The sequence below is a fragment of the Aquarana catesbeiana genome, linkage group LG04, assembly GCF_042186555.1.
Source record: "Aquarana catesbeiana isolate 2022-GZ linkage group LG04, ASM4218655v1, whole genome shotgun sequence".
NCBI classification, from domain to species: domain Eukaryota; kingdom Metazoa; phylum Chordata; class Amphibia; order Anura; family Ranidae; genus Aquarana; species Aquarana catesbeiana.
In genome coordinates this window covers 464,015,020-464,030,781 of record NC_133327.1, presented here as the reverse complement: position 1 = coordinate 464,030,781, position 15,762 = coordinate 464,015,020, and the positions used below count along the sequence as shown (strand labels likewise).

The 15,762-nt window shown below is 41.3% G+C and overlaps 1 protein-coding gene and 1 pseudogene across 2 annotated transcripts in view; both read right to left on the bottom strand.

The window, feature by feature from the left end:
• NDUFAF7 (NADH:ubiquinone oxidoreductase complex assembly factor 7) overlaps positions 1-15,762 on the bottom strand; it is a 284,953-nt gene that overhangs the window by 178,365 nt on the left and 90,826 nt on the right. For both annotated transcript variants that reach the window (XM_073627560.1, XM_073627559.1), the window contains exon 3: positions 4,975-5,132. In XM_073627560.1, coding sequence (XP_073483661.1) covers positions 4,975-5,132 — 158 coding nt within the window. The remainder of the gene's footprint in view (positions 1-4,974; positions 5,133-15,762) is intronic.
• Positions 11,344-11,462, bottom strand: LOC141141727 (5S ribosomal RNA; annotated as a pseudogene).

Genomic DNA, 15,762 nt, shown 5'->3' with positions numbered 1-15,762 from the left:
TGGGGTGAAGTCAGACGGATAACACAAAAGTGCACAGAGTATATTATCCCAGACGAGGCCGCGTTCTTTCTCCTACATCTTTCCTCGATCCCCATCAAGAGATATAAGAAATCCCTCACACGTCATTTGCTCAATGCAGTGAAGACATGTATCCCACTCTGTTGGAAACAACCCTCTCCACCAGCCCTCTCATTGTGGCTGCGGAGAGTGGAGGACATAAAGAAAATGGAAGACCTGATCCTTACTGCACAACATAAACAAGAAGCCCATAAAAAAACTTGGGACATTTGGAACGCGTTTATTTATTCCGAGGAAGGACAACGCTTACTCGGCTCATAATTTTTCTCCCATACGTTGTGAGTACACACCGTTGGAGGTGGTATGCTGGTTCAACTACCGCCATGTCTCCCTCTTCTCCTATCTCCCACTACTTCTTTCCTATTTCTCTTTCCCCCTCTAAACCCTCTCTCCTATTCTCCCCACCCCATCTCTAGTCTAGGGACTTCGGTCCCCATTTTCTATAGAAACATGGAAAAAGTTAGGGGGGGGACACCCCGATGCTATAGTTATTAGCATATTGTTTCGGGTTAATCTGCCCATTTCCAGAAATATTCACATAAACGGAAGTTCCACGTCTAAGCATGTACTGCATAATATCTCGTACTTAGTTGACTCGTATATAATGATTGCAACAAAGTGCTTTTTGTCTATGTTTTTGTATCGGGGCCCCCACTCCTGTTTGGAGTTGAATAAACTTGATATTTGAAAAAAAAAAAATTGCTCCACAGCAATGTGAAAGACTCATTGCCAGTTATCGCAAACGCTTGATTGCAGTTGTTGCTGCCAAGGGAGGCACAACCAGTAATTAGGTTTAGGGGGCAATTACTTTTTCACAACATTGTAAAACCAACAGTGAATTGGCATATATCTGGAAGCACAAAAGGCATCATATCTACTGCAATCCTATTTGCCACATTGGCGTTACAATCATGCATTTCTCTTTATATCAAAATTATAATGATCATTGCAAATAATTATAGACTGCTTCAATTATCAATGCATTTCAAAGCATACTCAACTTTATCAGGGCAGGTAGTCGCCATTACCCTTAAACAAAGATACAAAATTAGCATCCAAAAAAGCTTTTTCCTTTCCTCAGCCTTCACAACTCATGGTGCTCCTATGTGGAAAGGGGCTTGCTTTCCTATGTACATCCCATTGCTACATGGATCAGTTTCTATTGCCAGTACTGGACTGTTTGTGGGTCTGCCTAAATACTGTAAGGCTCCATGCACACTTGACGCTAAAATATTGTTATAAAAACACCAGTAGCTTTGCAGTGAGCCTTTCAACGGTTTTAAACATTTTTGCAATAGCGCTTATTAGCGGTTTTCCGCTATTTTAGGCTTTTTTTTTTTTCAATGGATCAAAAACGTTAAAAAACGCTGGGGAGCCCAGTTTTTGAGCATTTATCGGCATTTATAAGCGTTTAAGAGCGTTTGGTGTTTTTTTTTGGGGTCAGAAAAACGACTCCTGAACGCGATTTTATGGCGTTCAGAAAACAGCCCATAAGCTCCACTGCTGATAAACGTCCAAAAATGTACATGTGTGCATGGACACATAGGATAACAGAGGGGAGTTTATGGGCTTTTAAAAAAACGCCCAAACTCCCAAAAACGGCCGTTTATGAGCTTCAGTGTGCATGGAGCCTAAATGTTCAAAACTATTAAATGAGATGTGATGAAGAAGAAACTTTTAATGCCCCGTACACACAGTCGGACATTGATCGGACATTCCGACAACAAAATCTATGGATTTTTTCCGACGGATGTTGGCTCAAACTTGTCTTGCATACACACGGTCACAAAAAGTTGTTGGAAAATCTGATCGTTCTGAACGTGGTGACGTAAAACACGTACGTCGGGTCTATAAACGGGGCAGTAGCCAATAGCTTTCGTCTCTTAATTTAGTCTGAGCATGCGTGGCACTTTGTGCGTTGGATTTTTTGTACACACGATCAGAATTTCCGATAACGGATTTTGTTGTCGGAAAATTTTATAGCCTGCTCTCAAACTTTGTGTGACGGAAATTCCGATGGAAAATGTGTGATGGAGCCCACACGCGGTCGGATTTTCCGACAACAAGGTCCTATCACACATTTTCCGTCGGAAAATCTGACCGTGTGGTACAGGGCATTAGAGTGAAAGTACAGTGGATGCACAGTCAATCTTTACAAAGAATGAGCAAGGTTTTGATTTAGCTCATTCTGACTGTCTGTTCTTGGAAATTGTAATTCTATCCATATATTTTTTATTTTTTATTTATTTATTTCAGGTACTTATATAGCGCCGTCAATTTACGCAGCGCTTTACATATACATTATACATTCACATCAGTCCCTACACCCTCAAGGAGCTTACAAACTAATCTTATAATCCCATTCATACATACTAGGGCCAATTTAGACAGGATCCAATTAACCTACCAGCATGTCTTTGGAGTGTGGGAGGAAACCAGACACAGGGAGAACATGCCAACTCCAGGCAGGTAGTGTCGTGGTCAGGATTCGAACCAGCGACCCTTCTTACTGCTAGGCGAGAGTGCTACCCACTACACCACTGTGCCGCCCCAGTATATATAATGAATTAAGCAACATTCCTTCAAGTTGGAGTGAACAGCACTAAGCAGTCTTCTAATGCATGCAATCAAGCCTTCCCATTCGGCCATATATAGAAATCAGTCAAGGGATTGCTGCACTTAAAATCATTTATTCAAAAATAATCACATACAAGTGAATAGCATATCATACCGTATTAGTTCCAATATTCAACAGTTTCGGGCTGTAAAGCTTGCGCCCTTCTTCAGGATTGAACAAAATTATAATGACAAATAATTTCACATCTCTTTTATATCAAATTTCACACACCAGGAATCAATTAGGTAATCACTGACTAATTAGATCAGAAAAATAAATTTGCATAAGTTCACCCTATTCTTAGAGAGACAGCCTGACAAGGTGTAATCACCCTCCAGAATCACGTAAATATTTGCAATGTGCCACGGTACGATTGTTGGCCAACCGAGCGTCTGATTTTTGTCAAAAAGGCGGGTGCCAGGATCTTGCATACTAACGGTACACAATTGTCGTGCAACAAACACAAACTTTGTGACGTACTACGAGGAATTTCAGCTCGAGCGCCACTCTTTGGGCCCCTTCTGCTAATTTCGTGTTTGGTGAACATTGATTCCGAGCATGCGTGTTTGTACTGTCGACTTTTGTGTGACGGATTTGTGTACGGACGATACGAAAATCAAGCCGTTGTCCGCCGAAAATTTACTAGCCTGCCATCCAACATTTGTTGGCCGAAAGTTGGACAATTGTCAAAAGGAGCATACTAACGGTAAGATTTTAGAACAACAGTCTGTCAACAGACAATCCCCTGCCAACAATCGTACCGCGTGTACGAGGCTTAAGAATAGGATGAAGTTATGCAAATTTATTTTTCTGATCTAATTAGTCAATGATTACATAATTGATTCCTGATTTCTGGTGTGTGAAATGTGATGATATAAAAGAGATGTGAAATTATTTGTCATTATAATTTTGTTCCATCCTGAAGAAGGGCGCAAGGCCTTTCTTTCACTTGGGTGTGTAAACACACAAATCCCTGTGCTGTCAGAGGAGAGGAGACAGTTCCTACAAAGTAGTTACTAGTGTAAAAAAAAAAAAAATAAATAAAAGTTAGACATGCCCATGCAAGGGCAAATGCTCAAAGGTGGGCCAACGTGTTCCGAGGGGTTCTCTCTTCATCAGAGCCTTGGAAAACAAAAGAAAGTCTGTACAATGTAGCATACCAACATAGAGAGGAGTGGCTGATTGGGAGGTGTATCACATGGTAAGTGATGGATTCTCCATCACTCCTTCTCCATCACTTTTGTTTTGCAAGGCTCTCATGAAGAGGGAACCCCTCGTAACATGTTAGCCTACCTTTGAGCATTTGCCATGGCATGTGCATGTCTAACTTTTAATGCATATTTTGTAACCTAGTTTTTATGAATACATAGTAACTTTTTTCTATTTATCCACTTTGTTTAAGAATAAACTGTATTATCTTGATTCAAGCGTTAGATCACGCGCCATGCACCCCTGTCTTTCACTCGGCCTTCTTCGGACCACCCCTGGTCAGTTTAGGCAGTAGGACACGCATGATCATCCTCTACTACCCACCATTCGAAAGTACTACCATTTTACATCAATACCGCCTGCACGAGTGCAGGAGAAATACCTTTTCTGTTCATACCTAAGTGCTGACCCCCTTTGCATGTGCATTTTGTTAATAACAAAGATGAATTCAGACAATCATGCACATACTTGATCATCAAGAAGCTCTTTTGAATATGCAGTTTTTAAAGTTTTATGGACATGAAATAATCTACAGTGCAGAGGAGTTAAAATTATACAAACCATGGCAAGGAAATAAAACAAAAATCAAAAAGGAGAATACAGATGTAGTTAAGATGAGCTGTGGATTTATATACAATCATAAAAATATATATTTCCTTTACTTTACATACAATAATGTAATACGCATAAGAAAAATATTTATATTATTATAACTATGTAACCATATAATGAACAATAAGAACACTATATGGTTTATGCATAGAAAAAGCTGTGGTATGAATGTGACAAGCATTCATATTTTGTGCACTATAATTATCTTTTATTACCTTAAGTGCCATCTAGGGGCAATAATGTGTATTTTATTAAATTCCTCAAATCAGAAAAAAAAATTATTATGGCCAGTAAATAGATCTAGAGAAGATCATTGGAGATAACTATATTACACAAAATATGGCAAGTTTCATAGGGGCTGTGAGTGTTAGTCACATTCGTACAGCAATTTATACATAGACCCCTGTACCAATCATAACAATTTATGATTTGCTCTTAAGACAAGTCCCAGCTCTTACCTTCAATGGATTTGTTAAAACTTCCCTCATATATTCTGCAACAGTAATAGGACCTGTTGCCTTTATTTTCATTGTAAGGTATTTTAGTAACGGGTTGCCATCTTGAGAGTTTTCGGTTTTGCTACTTTGGTATCTGCCAACATTTCTTGCCGCAAACACTAAGATAAGTAAAAATTACAATGTATAATTAGACTTTACAGGTTGTTTAGGTAAAGCACAATAGAGCATAATAAATCAGTAAGTCATAAGGAGGGAGGTGAAATAATTTGTCAGTTAAATTATTAGCAAAAATAGAGCAATTTTCCATAAACTATCCAATGTGCGATAAACTGTACAGGATCTGCATGTGAAGACCACGTCCAACAATTTCTATTTACACATATATCTATATATTTATTTATTATAAAGGATTTATATAGCGCCGACAGTTTGCGCAGTGCTTTGCAACAGTAGGGCAGACAGTACAATTTACAATACAATTCAATACGAGAGGAATCAGAGGGCCCTGCCCATTAGAGCTTACAGTCTAGGAGGGAGAGTCAAGTGATACAAAGGGGTAATACTTGTGGGGCATGAGCTGATGAAGAAAATAAAAGAACAGTTGTTAGCTGGAGGCACGGTAGGCTTCTCCGAAGAGAAAAGTTTTCAGGGATCCCCTAAAGAAAGATTTTGAGATAGTCTGACAGATTGGGGTAGGGTATTCCAGAGGATCGAGAGGCTCTGGAGAAGTCCTGGGGGCGAATATGGGAGGAAGTGATGAGGAAGCTAGAGAGCAGGAGGTCTTGGGAGGACGAAGAGGACAATTAGGTTGGTATTTTGAGACTAGACTAGTGATGTAGCTGGGGGCAGAGTTGTGGATGGCTTTGTAACTTATTGTTAGTATTTTGAATTTAATTTGTTGGGTGGGTGGCAGCTAATGGAGGGATTGGCAGAGAGGGGTAGCAGACGCTGAGCAGTTTGTAAGGTGGATGAGTCTGAGTGTAATATATATATTAGGGCTGGGGAAAAAAATCGATTTGAATCTTGAATCAAGTCTTTTTTTTTTAGGAAAATCGAAGATTTCTTTTTTTAAGAAAATCTCCCAGCCCTAATTATATATATATATATATATATATATATATATATATATATATATATATATATATATATATATATATATATATATATATATACATACACACACACATACACACACACACACACATATATACACAAACACATATATACACACATGTTGTTGGGTAGGTAAAAGCAATGCTGAACACGGATTGGAAGATATCTCCTCAAAAATTATTGACTGGGATGATCTCTGCATGAGTTATTCTGACATTAGCAGATGCAACATTGTAATTTGAAGATATGCAGAGAAAGGCGCTTTTAAGTGCAGTATGTCAGCAATTTTATTAAAAGGCAATGGTTATAAACACTGTAAAGATTACAGAATAAAACAGGCTCATCAATGTATGAAGTCCTCCTAAAATGATTTTCCCTGTCACTGTGCAGGAAGGAGAGCGATTATAAGATACAAGGAGAATCTCTCAAACTAAAATCTATTGAAAAAGAATATCCACCTTCCCTAGACGACGAGGCCTATACAAGCTATATGGCTGGTCCTACCAGCTCTACTTTGTCACCAGACAAGAATGAGCTATACAAGATTATATTTACCACACTATTCCACAAACCGCCATGATGCTCAAGAAAACCCGCAGTTTGCTGAAGACAAGCAGACTAAAGACATGTTAAACAGTCAATCACCCGCGCTACATATATTAATTGGTTTTAAACTTGCCGCTGCTGTTCATGTCAAAAGTAAAAAATGTGAAAAAAAATATATATACACCACAGTGTGAACAAACCTAAATGAATACTAATAAAGTGCTAATACTGTGCATGAAATATGTGCAAAAAAAATTGAAATAGTGAAAAATATTGAACAAGTATGTGGCCAGTGAAAGTTCAAATAAGTGTGCAAAATTGCATAAATAAAGTTCCAATTGCAAAGACTCCTTCACAAGTGCTGCTGTGCTGACAATTCCCAAGGTGCTGCAATGGTAATTAATATCCACACGACTGATAATGTGCTCCACAACCCCCCCGAGCGGTTAGACTCACCAGATCCAATGGACCCCTCAAGCAGTACTGCGTTGTGGGTCAAACAGGCTTAGTCTGGTGAGCAGGGTGATGAGACGCCAACTCCAAGATACGATTCTTCCTGTGATGTTTCAAACTCGGACATAAGGACAGAGAGCCCACATATTATAGCACGTCTTGTTAATTCAGTAGAAATCAAGCTTTCTATGTTCCATTTTACTATGGAAAATTTTACTACACACACACTTTATTTAAACAATTATATGCACCTTTTCTGTTGGGAAGACTGTATCTCAAGTCTGTAAAGTGGCAACTTTCAATTCTACCACGGGTGAGGGCTAGGGAAAAAATCGATTTGAATCTTGAATCGAGTTGAGAGGTCAAATCGATTCAAATTTTCAGCAAATCGATTTTTTTTTCCCACCAGGACCAGCGTTGATACCGCGCCGGTCCTGAGGAGCTGCGGGCAGGAGTTTTTAGGCGAGGCCGCGGCTTCGGCATAGCCCGTGAGGTTGGATGCCGTGGACTAGGCCGAAGCCGCGGCCTTGCCTAAAATCTTCTGCTCACGGCTCCTCGGGACCGGCGCGGTGTCCATCAAAAAAAAAAGAAAAAACTCGTTTCGAATCGTGAATCAAGTTTTTTTTTTTGGGAGAAAATCGCCCAGCTCTAGTGATGGCTGAAATTTATAAAATATGGCGCAACAGTGATATTACAAGAACTGGACATCCCTCCAAAATTGATAAAAAGACAAGGAGAAAACTGGTCAGGAGGGCTGCCAATAGGCCAACAGCAACATTAAAGGAACTGCAGGAAAGTACTGACTGTGTGGTACATGTGACAACAATCTCCCGTATTCTATATATCTGGGCTATGGGGTAGAGTGGCAAGACAGAAGCCTTTTCTTATGAAGAAAAACATCCAAGCCCAGCTAAATTTTGCAAAAACAGATCTGATGTCTCCCAAAAGCATGTGGGAAAATGTGTTATGGTCTGATGAAACCAAAGTGGAACTTTTTGGCCATAATTCCAAAATATATGTTTGGCACAAAAACAGGATTTTTTAAACAGCTTACCTGTAAAATCCTTTTCTTTGAAGTACATCAGGGGACACAGAGCCATAGTAGTTACTATGTGGGTTATAGGCCTTTAGGTGATGAACACTGGCAAGCCCTAAGACAAAAAGTGCACTCCCTATATAACTGGGAGTACCTCAGTTTTGTAGCAAAGCAATACACGTGTATACCAAGGAGGGAGGGACCTCTGTGTCCCCTGATGTACTTCAAAGAAAAGGATTTTACAGGTAAGCCATTATAAAAATCCTATTTTCTTTTCATACATCAGGGTACACAGAGCCATAGTAGTTACTATGTGGGATGTCCCATAGCAATGCCAACTGAAGGGAGGGAGACATAACAAAAGTAGGGCACCAAGAGACTAGAGGACTTATACCGCAGCCTGCAGTACACTGCGCCCAAAGGCGATATCCTCATGACCTTTTACATCTACTTGATAGAATCTGGTAAATGTATGGATTGAAGACCAAGTTGCGGCCTTGCAGATCTGAGCCATGGAGGCTTGGTGATGCACTGCCCAAGAAGTACTAAAAGCCCTGGTGGAGTGCGCTTTAATATGAAAAGGAGGAATTTTCCTCTTTAAACCATAAGCTTGAACAATCACTTGACAAATCCATTTAGAAATGGTAGATTTCTACGCCGCCTGTCCTCTTTTAGGACTGTCTGGCAACACAAACAAAACATCTGTTTTACGAATCTGAGCAGTCGCTTTTAAATAGACCTTGACCACTCTCACATCAAGAGAATGTAGTGACTTTTTCTTCTTAAATGAAAAACTTGACCCTACCTTCGGTAGAAAATTAGGACGAGGCCGCAATACAACCTTATCCTTATGAATAATGGCTCTTTACAGGAAATAGCAGCCAACTCTGATACTCTCCTTGCAGAATATATGGCAACCAGGAAAACGATTTCCCGCATCAAGAGGATCAAGGGAATATAGTGAATCAGTTCAAAAGGCTGTTTTTGTAAAGCCGACAGGACTAAATTTAAGTCCCAAGGGTTCAGGGGTGACTTAACTGGGGGATTAATCTACGTTACCCCCTGGATAAGGTTACGAACCAGAGAGTGTGAAGCAAGTGGTTGTTGAAAAAACACTGATAAAGCCCACACCTGGCCCTTGATAGTGCTCAAGGCCAGCTTCAGTACTGATCCCATCTGTAGGAACTCAAGCATCCTACCTATGATATATTTCCTGGGGTGCCAACCCCTGGATTCACACCAGGAGACATATGCCTTCCAGACTCCATAATATATGATTCTAGAGGCCGGCTTCCTAGCATTTACCAAGGTAGAAACTACTGAAGCTGACAGACCACGGTCCTTTAGAATGTGGGTCTCAATAGCCAAACTGTTAAATTTAGCATTTGTAAGGTAGGATGGAACACCGGACCTTGCGAGAGAAGGTCTGGCCACAGGGGCAGGGTCCCCTACCGCCATCCTTATGATATTGGCAAACCAAGATCACCTGGAACACCAGAATAACCTCCTTTCCCTCTTGCTTGATCCTGCGTAGGAGACGCGGAAGCAGCAGAACAGGAAGGAACACATAGATCAGTGAAAACTGATCCCATAGAAAGACCAAGGCATCTGTTCTGTATGTCATCGGATCCCTTGTCCTTGACACAAAGTTGTCGATCTTGTTGTTGAACCTGGACGCAAACAGATCCACGTCCGGAATTCCCTATTTTTGGCATATTGACAGAAAGATGTCGGGGTGAAGGGACCATTCTCCAGGGAGCAATTGTTGGCGACTCAAGTAGTCCGCCTGCCAATTCCCCATCCCTGGAATGAAAACTGCTGATAGGCAAGGGATGTTGTTCTCTGCCCAAGACAGAATACGATTCACCTCTCTCTGGGCCGCATGACTTCTCGTGCCCCCTTGGCGATTGATATAAGCCACAGCTGTGGCATTGTCGGATTGGATCCTGACAGGATAATTCCATAGTCTGCGCATTCAGGCCTTTAGGGGCAGGCGTACTGCCCGAATCTCTAGAATATTGATGGGCAAGGTCAACTCTGATTTGGACCACTTCCCTTGGACAGACGCTTCTTCCAGGACTACTCCCCAGCCCAAAAGGCTGGCATCTGTTACTACTTTCCAGGTAACCGGTAGAAAGGATTTTTCTTTTTGAAGATTTTTGGATATTAACCATCAATTGAGGCTCTGACCCATTTTGTGGATAAATGCATCGGGAAGTCCAGAGTTTGGACCTTCTTGTTCCAAGTTGGCAGGATACTGTTTTGCAGCAGTCTTGAATGAAACTGCGCATAAGGAAGGGCCTCGAAAGTAGTCACCATTTTTCCCAATAAACTCATGCAAAGATGAATAGAAGGATTCTTCTTTGTTTTGACCAACCAAATCAGTTCCTTTAAGGAACCGATTCTTTCCTGGGGCAAAAATACCCCTTTCTGGACTGTATCTAAGATCAGCCCTAGTACTGCAATCTCCTTGGTTTTAAGGAGGATTTTTCTAGGTTGAGGATCCAACCTAAAGCTGACTGCTGTGACCAGACTTTGCTTTAAACGGGCTAGTATCATTATACTTTGAGCCCTTAACCTGGCTAAAGGAGGAGCCAGGATCTTTATAAATACTTGAGGTGCAGTAGCTAGCCCAAAAAGGTAGAGCTGCAAACTGGAAATTAAGATTTTCTACCTCGAAGCGTAGAAATTTCTGGTGAGTGGGGAAGATTTAGAAAAAAAAGGGGAGATGGGAACTCTTGGAACTCCAGCTTGTACCTTGGAGCCATTGAGGAAGTCCCCTATTCGTCTTCCTGTCAGATCCTTGAGAACTGCAGAAGAATTCCCCCTATTGAGTGAGCGGGCCGCCTCCTCATAAGGAGGCTTCAGTATCTTGTAGGTTTCCTCCCCCAAGACCTCTTTTGTCCCTGGGGTTAATTCTGAGGATTACCTTTTGAACCTGGCGGTGGAAGCCATCGTGACTGCCTGGAGGCTGATGCGACTGGCACAAAAGAAGGAGCTTTAAAAATGAAAATATATTTACTCCTTTACTTAAATGGCAAAATGGGGTACTTTTCCCACTAGAATTTCTTTGGATGAATCATCCAAACATTCTCAAATAGCTGTTTCACCGCAAAAGGAAGACTAGCCTGGAGCTTCTGCAAGGAAGTTTATCCTCTGCTGACATGCGTTCCCGCACTCATGCATTTAGCTGTTTGTGTTAGCAACAATGTGCACAGAACCGTGTATAGCACTTGGTATTCCCAGTCGGTCTCCCATACAGGTACTAACCAGGCCTGACCCTGCTTAGCCTCTGAGATCAGACGAGATCAGGTGCTTTCAGGGTGATGTGGCTGGCCGTAGGCATCTCAGCAGTTGTGCGTTTGGCTAGTTTATAAGCAAGCACCTGCATGTTCTGCAGGTTCTACAATAGAAACTCATTAAGCAATTATTGCAAACATAAAGCTGCCAGATCCTGGGCCTGCTGAGCAGGATACCTGAACACCTGTTAAACTGGCCTCACAATGATTAACCACTTAACAACCGGCCCATAGCCGAATGACGGCTGCAGGGCGGTTGCTTAACTCTAACTATGACGTCCTCCCGGAATTCCCCTCTCGTGCGCCCCCTGGGGCGCGCACCCGAGCACATCCGTGACCGCCGGGTCCTCTGATCGCGGCCGTTTACCATGTGATCGCGCTGTCATATGACGGCGGGATCACATGTAAACAGACCGGCGTCATCTGATGACGCCGGTTCCTCTCCTCCCCTCCTGTGTACCGATCGGTACACTGTGGAGGAGAGGGAGATGGATGGATGGCTGCAGCGCTGTGGGCTGGATGTGTAGTGCCCACAGCGCTGCACAGAGACATCCAGCCATCCATGCTCAGCCATCCCTTCTGCTGTGCAATACTCTGCAAAGCCCACATAATACTCTGCAAAGCCCACGTTACTCTGCAATACCCCCATAATACTTTGCAAAGCCCACATTACTCTGCAATACCCCCATAATACTCCGCAAAGCCCACATTACTCTGCAATACCCCCATAATACTCTGCAATACCCCCATAATACTCTGCAAAGCCCACATTACTCTGCAACACCCCTACAATACTCTGCAATACCCCACATTACTCTGCAATACCCCTACAATACTCTGCAATACCCCCACAATACTCTGCAAAGCCCTGCCATACCCCGCCATGCCCCGCCATGCTGAGCCATGCTCGGCTGTACTCGGCCTCTGTATGTGGCCAGGCTGTGGAAGTCTCACACATGTGGTATCGCCGTAATCAGGAGGAGCAGGAGAATCTATTTTGGGGTGTCATTTTTGCTATGTACATGCTATGTGTTAGAAATATTGTATAAATAGACAACTTTGTGTTAAAAAAAAAAAAGCGTTTTAACCACTCCCCGCCCGCCGGCCGTCATACAACGTCCTTGACTTTGTGCGGGGATATCTGAATGATGCCTGCAGCTACAGGCATCATTCAGATATCAGCTTTTTCAGCCGGCGATTCCCTACACCATAAGAATGATCATAGCAGCTGTTCCACTGCTTGTTCGTTCTTACGGGAGGCGAGAGGGGATGTCCCCCCCTCCCGCGCTTCTACCGACTCACAGCTACGATCGAAGCCAGGATCGTTTTTTTTTTTTTTTTTTTTTAAATTTCAGGCTTCCCAGCCTAGAGGTGAGATGTGGGGTCTTATTGACCCCATATCTCACTGTAAAGAGGACCTGTCATGCCATATTTCTATTACAAGGATGTTTACATTCCTTGTAATAGGAATAAAAGTGGTCAAAATTTTTTTTTTTTGGAAAAAAGCATCAAACTAAAATAAAGTAAAATGAACAATAAAATAAAAATAAAAATTTTAAAGCGCCCCTGTCCCTGTGTGCTCGCATGCAGAAGCGAACGCATACGTAAGTCCGGCCCACATATGAAAACTGTGTTCAAACCACACATGTGAGGTATCGCTGCGATCGGTAGAGCGAGAGCAATAATTTTGGCCCTAGACCTCCTCTGTAACTCAAAACATGTAACCAGTAAAAAATTTTAAAGCGTCGCCTATGGGGATTTTTGAGTAGCAAAGTTTGGCGCCATTCCACAAGCGCATGCAATTTTGAAGGGTGACATGTTGGGTATCTATTTACTCGGCGTAACTTCATCTTTCACATTATGCAAAAACATTGGGCTAACTTTACTGTTTTGGTTTTTGTAAAGCACAAAACAGTTTTTTTTCCAAAAAAACACGTTAAAAAAATTTCTGCGCAAATACCATGCGAGATAAAAAGTTGCAACGACCGCCATTGTATTCTCTAGGGTCTTTGCTAAAAAAACATATATAATGTTTTGGGGTTCTATGTAATTTTCTAGCTAATAAATGATGATTTTTACATGTAGGAGAGAAATGTCAGAATTGGCCTGGGTGCTCCAGAACGCCTGAAGGTGCTCCCCTGCATGTTGGGCCTCTGTATGTGGCCACGCTGTGTAAAAGTCTCACACATGTGGTATCGCCATACTCGGGAGTAATAGCAGAATGTGTTTTGGGGTGTAATTTGTGGTATGCATATGCGGTCTGTGAGAAATACCCTGCTAATATGACAATTTTGTGGAAAAAAAAAAAAGTAAAAAAAAAACCTTGATTTTGCAAAGAATTGTGGGAAAAAATGACAACTTCAAAAAACTCACCATGCATCTTTCTAAATACCTTGGAATGTCTTCTTTCCAAAAAGGGGTCATTTGGGGGGTATTTGTACTTTTCTGGCATGTTAGGGTCTCAAGAAATGAGATAGGCCGTCAGTACTTCAGGTGTGATCAATTTTCAGATATTCGCACCATAGCTTTTGGACTCTATAACTTTCAAAAAAACCAAATAATATCCACCGATTTGGGTTATTTTTACCAAAGATATGTAGCGGTATAAATTTTGGCCAAAATATATGAAGAAAAATTACTAATTTGCAAAATATTATAACAGAAATGAAGAAAAATGTATTTTTTTACAGATTTTTCGGTCTTTTTTCTTTTACGGCGCAAAAAATAAAGAACCCAGTGGTGATTAAATACCACCAAAAGAAAGCTCTATTTGTGTGAAAAAAAGGACAAAAATTTCATATAGATACAGTGTTGCATGACTGAGTAATTGTCATTCAAAATGTGAGAGCACCAAAAGCTGAAAATTGGTCTGGTTAAGAAGGGGGTTTAAGTGCCCAGTTGTCAAGTGGTTAAGCAATTACTGTCAGGGCAGGCTGCTCAATCTGCCAGAGAAAAAAGCGTTTTTTTTGTTTTTTTTAACAGGAATTCCAACATTTTATCCATTGGATGCCTAAGCATTTGAGAATTGTCTGCCGAACAAAAGCTCTTACTCACAGAGGATATAGCAGCGTTAATTGCTGGTATATTCTACTTAGTGAATTTCCTCCACCATAGGATAAAGTGTAAAAAAACTTTTTTAGGAGGAAAAATAATGTTTATCTGGGAGATCCTCTCAGATACAAAAAAGGTTTTCCAACAATAAATGGACAGGAAAAGGCATGCACAGTTTGAGGAGGCTCTAGCGAACCCAAACACTCAGTTAAGGGAGCATAAATGTGGAGCGGACCATAAAGCAAGAAACTGCACCATCAATCTTAAGATTGAAACCAGCTGATTCTCCCACATTTGACACCTCAGAAGAGGAGTCATCAGCCTCCCGAGGGGATTTGTCTTCTCCCGCCCCTAGTTCCTCAGTTTGAGGGTCCTGGGCAATAGAGGAGAACCTGTGCGATTAAAGTCACTAAACTTTTTTTTTTTTTTTTTTTAAATCCATCATGGCTGAGGGAAAAAAGATATTTTGGTAAAATACACAGGGGCTGCAGTGTTGAAAACAGTTGCAAACATTTCATGGCCCTGATGCTCGTTCTGACCAGCCACTCCCTCTCAGGGGAGGATGCCATTTGTAGAGATGGGTAGGCTTTCCAGAGCTTGAAGGGGACCCTTTTAGCTCTATTTTGGGGGTGTTTTAACCCCCCTTCTGACCTTAGCCCGATGCACAAAGCAGAGGTACTATCAGACAAAATCGCATCCACTGAGCAATAGTCCAGCCACTGCTAATAATGCTCAGCCTCATGCAAATAGTAAATGTGTTAAGCAGGAAATGCCTGTGTCACCAAAACCTCTTTCATGCTCCCTTTGCTCTCATGTCTCCGAGACAATTTTGCAGCCAGCACAAATGGAGTTTCTTTTTTTTTTTTAACCACTTGCTTACTGGGCACTTAAACCCCCCTCCTGGCCAGACCAATTTTCAGCTTTCAGTGCTCTCGCACTTTGAATGACAATTACTCAGTCATGCAACACTGTACCCAAATGATTTTTTTTGTCCTTTTTTCATACAAATAGAGCTTTCTTTTGGTGGTATTTGATCACCTCTGGGTTATTTATTTTTTGCACTATAAATGAAAAAAGACCAAAAATTTTGAAAAAAAACACATTTTTCTTATTTCTGTGATAAAATTTTGCAAATTAGTAATTTTTCTTCATAAATTTTGGCCACAATTTATACTGCTACATATCTTTGGTAAAAATAACCCAAAATTAATGGAAATTATTTGGTCTGTGTGAAAGTTTTAGAGTCTACAAGCTATGGTGCAAATCATAAAACATTTATCACATCTGATG